Source organism: Megalops cyprinoides, chromosome 13 (assembly GCF_013368585.1).
Source record: "Megalops cyprinoides isolate fMegCyp1 chromosome 13, fMegCyp1.pri, whole genome shotgun sequence".
NCBI classification, from domain to species: Eukaryota; Metazoa; Chordata; class Actinopteri; order Elopiformes; family Megalopidae; genus Megalops; species Megalops cyprinoides.
The window spans coordinates 2,383,110-2,392,500 of record NC_050595.1 but is presented as its reverse complement, the minus strand read 5'-3'; the positions used below and the strand labels follow the sequence as shown (position 1 = coordinate 2,392,500).

Here is a 9,391-nt window from a genome sequence, read left to right as displayed (position 1 = left end):
CTGACCGTTCATTGCCTGCGGGCCAAGGGGCAGAGAGGGACTGACTTAGAGAGAGAGAGAGAGAGAGAGAGAGAGAGAGAAGAGACAGAGAGGGAGAGAGAGAGAAGAGACAGAGAGGGAGAGAGAGAGAGAAAAAGAGGAGTACGGACATGTGGAGGCTCACAGAGGGGTACACCGAGTGGGAAGCCGAGTGGGGAGATAGTCACAGGTGTTGTAAAGACAGAGAGAGGAAGAACTAAGAGAAACAGAGGGATGTTACGTGTGCAGAGAGGGAGAGACCCAGGGTGGGGAACGGGGGTAGAGACAGAACTGAGATATTGGAGAGAGAGAGGGAGACACTGAGACGGAGGGGGGCTGGAGAGACTGTTGCATTGGAGGGAGTCATACAGTCAAGACAGCGGGGGGAAAACGGAGACTTCCTGGGGAGTTGGGAGAGACAGCGCTGGTGGTGCGGAGGTGCAGGGGGCGCCGTGCGATGGAGAATTGGATGGGTGGGGGGAGGGCGAGACACCACACTTACCGCCTCGGGTATGGGCACCTCCAGCTGTGTACCTGAGGGGGCACGAATGGCCAGGAGAGTGTCACCTGGGGGACACAGAGACAGAGGAAGATGGATGGATAGACAGAGAGAGAATGAGAGAGACAGAGTGGGTGAGTCAGCAGCAGTTAGCATCCACCTCCATCTGTCTTAAGGCAGCGTACAATCACCACTCAGCCAATGAGAGAAGAGCGCACCTTTGAAGCAGCCGCAGATGTCTTCATGGGTAACATAAGCCAATGTTTGTCTGTGTTAAGGGCCACGTGTTCAGTTCACCACACCCCTGTCATTCTCTACCCTTTCATACCCATTGATGACATCACAATCACCACACCCCTGCCATTCTCTACCCTTCAATACCCACTGGTGACATCACAATCACCACTGCCCTGCTACTCCATTTCCCCACTCTGTATTGCAGAAGAGGATTGTGGGTAGGATTCTGTCTACGCCAATGCATGTACCAGATGGTTTTGGGATTTGACTGTCAGGAGGTGTGCTGTTGCAGTGACCCTGGGGGAGGGGAAAGGTAAGTATGTTTGTGTGTGTGTGTGTGTGTGTGTGTGTGTGTGAGTGTGTGCACATGTGTAAAGGATATCTGCTGTTCTGCGTGTCGTCCGTCACGTTTTTGATGCTCTGTTGGACCCAAACCCGCTGCTGGTCCAGCTCGTGTTCTCGTCGGTCCAGGTCCTCCAGCTCTGCTTTCAGGTCGATCAGCTTGTCTGCGATCTCTCGTGTGTTACACCCGGGACCCACGCCCCTGTGGAGAAGACGCTCCCCATCAGGCCGGGTCAGAACACACATTCTCACACAGCTATCCACCCCACCCTTAACTGCAAAACATTCCTTTCTACGCTTTGGTAAAGCCAGATGCAGACACCTTAGCAGGGCTTCATTTAGATAATCTACACACTATGTCACACACACTGGATAACACTGTTTAAGAACGGAAGGTTTTGCCCCAGAGTAACGTCTAGAAAAGATCACTGTGACGTAAAAAGCGTAGCAGAGTACAGTACAGTGGTTTCTGGATGGACAGCCTTCCTGGAACACTCTGAGGCTCTGAGAGGCAACTGCTGGCACGATCGAGGACTCACTTCCACTGGATGCTGTTTTTGGACTTCTTCTCAATCAGCCCGATGCCCTCCAGCACGTTGGTGATGTCATAGATCCGCCTCTTCTGCCTCACAGCGAGGGTGTCCGCCGCCTGCAGGAGGAGGAGGGGGGTGAATCAGGTGACCCACTTTACCCACAGTGTCAGGGAAGACGTTGAACCAACAGGAAATACGGAGTCTGCAAGGTTACTCTCTCACACTTTCCAAAGGAAGAGCATCCTTCTCCAGAAACACATCTCAACATGTGGGATCTCAGCACGAGGCAAAAGGACTTTCCCGCTGACTGCAGTCTTTAAAGAACATCTCCAATCACAAGTTTTATGTGTTTTATCATGTTTACTGAGTGTTTAGAGGCGGGATGGAGCATTACAAACTGCTTCCTGAAGGCCTCAAGCCCAAGCCCTCTGTAACCTCTCCATTCACTCTACTGAAAAGCTTTGGCCGATATTTATTATTTTATTTGCCCGACACTTTTATCCAGAGTGACTTACACTAAGTGCATTTGACAGGGTTAATCAATTAGCCACACAGATACTGAACCATCAGTGCCATCCTTGAAGCACAGTGGCATCGTGGGAAGCATTGGCACAGTGGGAGTAAGCTCTGTCACAGGGCGTGCCTTTCACTTTTGCCACCAATTTCCAGCCTCCAGATCTGTATCGCCACTACGAGTTTATGTCAGGGTGTGTGCGACTGCGCAAGCTTCAGGTGCCATAACGCTTTTATCTCCAGCGCCTACATTACAGTGCATTTTATACCTACTAGTTTTTATCACTGTGTTAGGAGGGGAGGGGTCAGAGTTCACAGAGCGTCGATGTAATCACAAGGTGGGTTTTGAGTCTGTGCCAGGGAACGGACAGTGATCTCGCTGTTCTGACAGCTGTGGGGGAAAGGGAGGAGAAGGGGCGTGAACAAGACGAGCGACCGAGGAAGGGACAGGCCAGCAGAGGTAGCAGAGAGGGGTGGTTTGGCGGGAGGGGAGGAGGACAGACTGTAAGTATGGGGGTGTAGTTTTTCTTACTGCCTGAAATAAGGTTTGGCATACAGGGCCTGGTTCACAATGCTCAATTGCACAACTACACATGCAAATACTTGACAGATATCATAAAATGTTTTCAATTTTCATTTTTGGCCCGACATCTAACTCAAGCTTTCCTTCTATCTTTTCCAAGTGCAGTTTCCCAAAACCTGCATCAGTGAGCTGAATCACAGTGAGGACACACACACACGCACACACAGGCACACACACGCACACACACGCAGAGAGGGAGATCACAATACCTGCATTCTTACATCATACCCCAGGGCAAACCCCCAGCCTGATTCAGTGTGTAATTACACTGAAAACACACGGCCCTCTGTCCTCACGGGGTGGGGTAATTTATTGCACCCTTCAGGACCAGACAATGAACTGCACGCTCACACACAACTGGACTAAAACGATGCCACTCATTCAACGTGGGCTCTGAGTGTAGACTCTGCTCCTAAGCACTGACCCAACGTTACTGTCAGTTTTTCTGCCCAAAACAGCTGGGGACAGAACAAAGACCAAGTCAGCTGATCCTAGGTCAGGGCTCTCTGCCCACAACATAAAGAAAAACCTTAAATCAGAACACTGCCCTGCAGAGTACACCTGTTCTGAGGACAGTAATCTGCTAAGGCTATCCTGCTCCTTCTGCGAGGGTCTGAGATTTGGGTTGTAAAATCCGCTACAGTAAACACTACATTATCTGAGCAGGTGCACACCGGGCAGCGGGTGCTGAATGAAAGCAGACCCTGCTGCCTTTATTGCAGCCTGGGTTATATTTATTACATCAAAGTTACGGCTGCAGCAGAGGAAGTTATCGCTTTCTCACTTTCAGTGAATCACCCCACAGCCCCACGCTGTTGAGGCATAACGTTACAACAGCAAGAAAAACCATACACACAAAAAAACATGCTTACAAAAACCATAAACCAGACCCGGGTAACTCCAAAAGCATGTCTGTATGAGTCACTGCAGCCATTTTAATGCAATGCCGTGACACATGCACAAGCTAGTGTGAGAAGCCTGGAAGTGCATGTAGGAATCATCCTCTATGCACCACTAGTAATTCCCAACAAGGAAAAAAAAATGAAAAAGATGAGCTACATTATCCTAGTGTTTGCAAAAGTCATCACATCAAAAACTCATAAACAATATTCAAACCCGTTTTCACTCAATTTGCACCCATCAACCAAGGGTAACAGCCATCGGCAAACACATCATTGCCGATTTACATAGTCCATGCCCTCTTTCCTGCCGCTCATGTGACAACTGGTTGGATTTGAGTTTTGCAGCCAGGCAGAACAGGGAGACAGGAAGACGATCATTCGTGTGGTGCCGCCCAAAACACAACACACCTGTACAGGTGTAATTATTACTCACCTGGCCGGCAGGTGCCCCCATCCAGGACATCCTGCATATAGTTCATTTAAAAGCAGGATATGTACATCAGCAGACAGGTGACCAGGTGAGGTTACCTTATACCTAGTTACACATCCAGTCTCTTAACCAGTAGGCCTAGAGCCCAGAGGTTGGATACCTGACCTGAGGCGGACGGGCCCCGATTCTAAAGGTCAGGTTCATGTTATTTTAGGACAAATTCACAAATTAATACAATTCATGACTAAAAATATAACTGACACGAAAACAATATTAGCAGGCTCTAAAGTTTGGTCAAATTGCTTCACATCGTGCCTTTGTGACATGGCATTCTGGAGGGGAAAGACAGCTGGTGCCAGAGCTGAGCGTTACCGACACAGCACAATGGATGCTGATGCAATCAAACGAAAGGACTCATCAGGCGAGATAACCGCGGCCGTGAGCCAGGTCACTAAACCCGCCAGCTGCCAGGCTCCTTCCAGGTGACGCCGGGTGCCAACTTCACCAGCCCTCTTTGCCCTCTGAGGCTGCTGGGTTTTGTCTGTTTGCATGTTAGCCAACGGCTGTAACATGGACAATATGTTTGCAATCTGGAGCAGATGACTGTTTTTCCTCTCTCTCTGCAGTGCTAGTTCACACTGTTTAGCTAGTGAGCTTGGTAGCCAGTAGCCTCACCTTAGGAGCAGAATGATGTGTTTACTGCAATTGCCTAGCAACTGTGTTTATACTGGTTTTGCCGTTTCTGGAGCCTCTGAGCAGGGTGTTTTGACAAGTCTGAAAGCTCCAGGCAGGTATTTTCCTCCGACTGCACTTTTCCCTCTGCCTCGCAAACATACACAAGTAAGTTTTATCACTGACAATCAGGCAGGACAGTGTCTGTACATTTAATTTTGGGGTTGTTAGGCTTGAGTCAAGTTTTCTCAGACTCGGGGCAGTTTCAGGCTTAAAATTCGCTGTATTCATACTCCACTGCAGCCTGTAAAATTATATCACATTCTGAAACCCTCAGATAAACCATCCGGGGTTTTTGAATACGGTGAGTTTAGAAAGCACAGTCATTTATGCCTAAGATTTTTAAAAATTATTTTCCCTTTGCACTGTGACTTGGTATAAAATAAAAACCAAGTGAAACACTGACGTTGGGAAAATCACCATTGGTCTCAATTTTAACAATAACATCGCGTGAGGCACCTCATTCAACCTGCAACAACTTTCACATAAAAGTGCAGAAAGCGCTCACATTTGAGAGGTTCTGGTATATTCTCACTCAGGATTCAAACCCGTAACCACCTGAGCAGAAGATCGGTCCACTTAAAGAGTATGCCACACTGCTGTCCGGTGTTAAGGCCGAGGCCCTCAAAGCTCAGCATGTCATTACATTTAACTCTCAAAGATCCAGCCCAGCAGAAGTGTGGGGGCAGTAGCTTTGTCACATGCAGTACCTTCTCAGTCACATGGAGTTACAGGTCTGTTTATGGTTATTTAGCCGATGCTGGCCTGGTGCTGACTCTCTCAGTTAACCACGTTGTGCCAAGAGACACAGCTGTACTCAGACCTACAGAACAGGATTTCAGTTTGAAGACCTTGCCCATGTGTGTGTGTGAGAGAGAAAGAGTGAAACTGAGAGATGGTGAGAGAGAGAGTGTGTGTGTGTGTGTGTGTGTGTGTGTGTGTGTGTGTGTGTTAGAGAGACAGTATGCGTGTGTGTGTTTGAGAGAGAGAGAGAGAGAGAGAGAGTGTGTGTGTGTGTGTGTGTGTGTGTGTGTGTGCGTGTGTGAGAGAGAGAGACAGAGAGTGTGTGCATTTGTTCGTTGACTGGATGGCGAAGCCCGTATCCCTTACAGACGCAGAGAGGGAGTGGGTGGTGACCTCGACCCCCTGCACTCCGCTGACACCGCTGCAGTAATTAGAGGAGCATCGATTGGCACAGTAAGGACTCCCGTTGCTTCTCATCTGTTCACAGGAAGGGGAGGGGAAGGGGGGGGGGGGGGGGATGGGGGGCGCAGTACAGTTTGAAAAATGCAATCAGCTCTACCCATGCAAACACCAGTCACTGCTACAGGAGCCTCCATCTTTCCCACAATGCACCACGAGGGCGAGCCATCCCGGCTCCCATCTACCCAGCTGGAGATGTAATGAGGATGACACCAACAGAACGGGGCATTCACCAAGCAGCGGACACAAGCTGCTCTAACTGCTGACCAATTAAAGGAAAGTCCATCTCTGCTCCTGACCAATCTGAAACCCTGATCCCTGCCACCAACCAATCAGAGGTGCTGTGCTGATGTCCGGCCGTTCCACCCTCTCCCTCACACTCTCTCGTCCTCTTACACTCTGCCTCTCGCCTTCAGTGTTCAATTCACCTCACTTTACCGACATGACAGAGGTGTCTTCAGTGCAAAAAGCTTACAATATTCAAACAGGTTTCACGAAAATATGACAGACGAGATGCGTCTTTCAACGAGGGCACGTTAAAAATCTGACAATCGTTATGCAAGAACACACAACGTTCTTAAATCTTGTGCATCCGTGTGCGTTTGCTGTGTCTCGGGTGCGGTTGGAAGCTATGCTGTATCTCTAAAACGTGCTTCATCGGCCAGACAAGCGCATTCATACTGCCCCAGCATACTGTATGTCTCTCCCCGGGGGACCCTGCGTGACGCTCCACCGCGTCGGACCACGAGCAGCCCCCGTCTTTCAGCGCGGGAAGCCCTGGGAGCTTCACGCGACTGTCTCCAAACCGTCATCCACGCGCACTGGGCCAACCATACAAAAAAGCGATCCCACCCACGAGGCTTTCAGAGCCCGAGCGTGCAGCGCTTGCCAGGAGAAAAAACCGCTTTGCACCAAAACAATTAAGACCGTATTCAGCCCTGATAAAAGACACGAGGGCAAAACTGTCATAATCGCTCTGTAAACCACTGTGCTGCCATCCCCCCAAAGCTTTAAGTGTCTCGGAAGCAATAAGCAATCGCAGACCTTTGCAATAACACTTTTTATCTTCTGATTTGAAGATTTGGTATGCATTAGGCTTTAAGTTTATTTAATGCATGATTGATTTTGATAGGGGCCCTCTTATCACAAGAAATAACTACAATCAAATGGATTTAGTGAAAACAAATTTTTGCTTTCTTTACCAAGGATTTACTTTAGGATTTTAGAAGTGAATTATAGAAATATGTATCAGAATATATATCAAAACATATCAAAAAAAACGAGGATCACGCGATGGAACACGTAAAAATGATTTTATGAAACATAAAATGAGCCCGCAGGTATTGAGACGGGCGTCACTCCACATGCAGATTAGGTTTCACGTGAGCCACACACCAGAAAGGGAGGGGTTAATCTTTAAACCCGAGGGAGGTCAGACCCTCTTACCCAAAGGCCACATCAAACCGGCCACGACGTTACGAGACAGACGCAAAGCACGCGAGGTCCTGTCTCCGCGCTCCGGTAGCAGAACCGCAAAGCTGCACGTGAATCGCACCGTTTCGTCACCGTCGGTGAGCGCGCGCTCCTCTGTTCTTTTCGCGTCGGTCCGAGCTCGTGCGCCGCGGGCCTGCAGTCCGACAGCCCGCGCGCCTCATGTGGCACAGTGTGCTGGGGCAGCGCGTGCTGCATGCAGCACCGGACAACTCCACGGCGCTCAGCGCGAGCCAAAAACACTATTCTTGTGCAAGCACCTGCTCCATGACCACTAAACACTAACAGCGCTATCGGGTCTCCAATCACCTAACTGACAAGAAAAGCCATGTGTAAACAAGTTTGTTGATGCCATTCCTGGTGATTATATTTTAACTTATTCCAGTAAACCTGTAGCTACCGTCAGTTTGTAGCAAGCGTTCCTTGGGAGGCAGCTAACTAGCAAGCGAAGTATTCCGTAGATAAAGCTGTAAGCGCAGGGGCTGGACGAGATAAGTCTATTATCGCAACTTAATGTTTAACAGGTGGTTTTGTTAAATTGTCCTGCATCCCCACTGACAAGTCAAGAGCTTTGCTAAAATGCACGGAAAACGCATCGCCTTTTCATACTCAAAACGAAGATCGTGCACGTCACCCCTTAGTGTGACAAAGAAACAGACACTCCATTGCAAGCTAGGTAGGTTCTGGGGTATTTCACTATAAACATACTACATCAAAGTAATATAAAAACCATAATCTCGAAAATGAAACAATTTTAGCGGAATTTCCCATTCAACAATAACGGACAAGCGCTCTCAGCCAGAAATCGTTAAGTTAGCAACCTAGTTACAGTGTTTGACCAATAAATTGGGCAACTGAAAAAAAGATTATTTAGCTAGATAGCAAACTACACACATTTGGTATTACAAATTATTTTTGCCAAGGGTGCTCTTGCATCACTCAGTTGTGTTGCAAGGCATGTTTGCACTGCAACACATTGATCACAAACAGGAAAGTGCTCTTGTATACTTTAGCTGTCAAAGGCATCCCTCTCGCGCAGGAATTCTGTAGCCAAGCCCAGGTCCTCTAACAGTAACACCTTCTGCATTGCTAATATGAAACAGTCAGTGACCATCGCCGGTAGGTAGTAATGTCCAAATTCGGTAGCTAGCTACATAACTAACAACAGGCTGCAACCTCAAAACATCCAACTGTACCGATTTTATATTGATATATTTCTCGGACCAACGGTGAATTAGCCCGTGTGTGGCTTTACAGCCGGCCAGCCGGCGGAACGAGGTCATAAGCAGTAGCCCTTCACATCAGCGTTGATGATGAAAAAAAACGAAAATAAAAATGTTAAGCTAACAAGCTACATCCTGCATTCCTAGTTAGCCAGCTAGCTAACTGCCCACAAAGAGTAAAACACGCTTACTACTTTCAGGTCTAGAACTCCGTCCTTGGCCTCTTGGAGTAAAGTAACAAATTTGGTTGTTAGCAATCCGAGACTCTTCTCGTGTCGGCTCGGGGTCTGGGGCTGCAGCGGCTCGGCCATGGCTCCCAGCTCGGTTCTGGGTATCTCCAGATCCATCGGGCTTTTACAGTCTGGTTCGGGTTCCTCGGGTTCGTTGTTGTCCCCCTGTTGTGTCCTGTCTCGAGCTCACTGCTGCTGACCCCCGCGGCACGCGCAGGCCTCCCAGGGATGTCCCGGATCCTACAGTCCACTAACACCCTCGGGTCTCCTGAGGCGATCGGCCGGTTCGGCTCGGTTCGGCTCCCGAATTCCACAATCCACTCGGCCCTGCAGCAACCCGGCAATGAGGTCCTATAGTATGGAGCCGTTAGGGACGCAGTGCATGTTGGGATGGTTTTGAACCGCAGGGACCGTCTGCAAAGTTACTGGTTTTGTACGCCATTTTCCGTTTTGTC

The 9,391-nt window shown here is 48.9% G+C and overlaps 1 protein-coding gene across 1 annotated transcript in view; it reads right to left on the bottom strand.

The window, feature by feature from the left end:
* e2f4 (E2F transcription factor 4) overlaps positions 1 to 9,297 on the bottom strand; it is a 19,000-nt gene extending 9,703 nt beyond the window's left edge. Inside the window, exons 1-6 of the mRNA XM_036543693.1 lie at positions 8,898 to 9,297; positions 1,636 to 1,745; positions 1,137 to 1,298; positions 736 to 779; positions 521 to 585; positions 1 to 15 (exon numbers count right to left, since the gene is read on the bottom strand). The exon at positions 1 to 15 is cut by the window's left edge and continues 253 nt beyond it. Coding sequence (XP_036399586.1) covers positions 1 to 15; positions 521 to 585; positions 736 to 779; positions 1,137 to 1,298; positions 1,636 to 1,745; positions 8,898 to 9,053 — 552 coding nt within the window. The 5' untranslated portion in view covers positions 9,054 to 9,297. The remainder of the gene's footprint in view (positions 16 to 520; positions 586 to 735; positions 780 to 1,136; positions 1,299 to 1,635; positions 1,746 to 8,897) is intronic.
* Between the last annotated feature and the right edge of the window lie 94 nt (positions 9,298 to 9,391).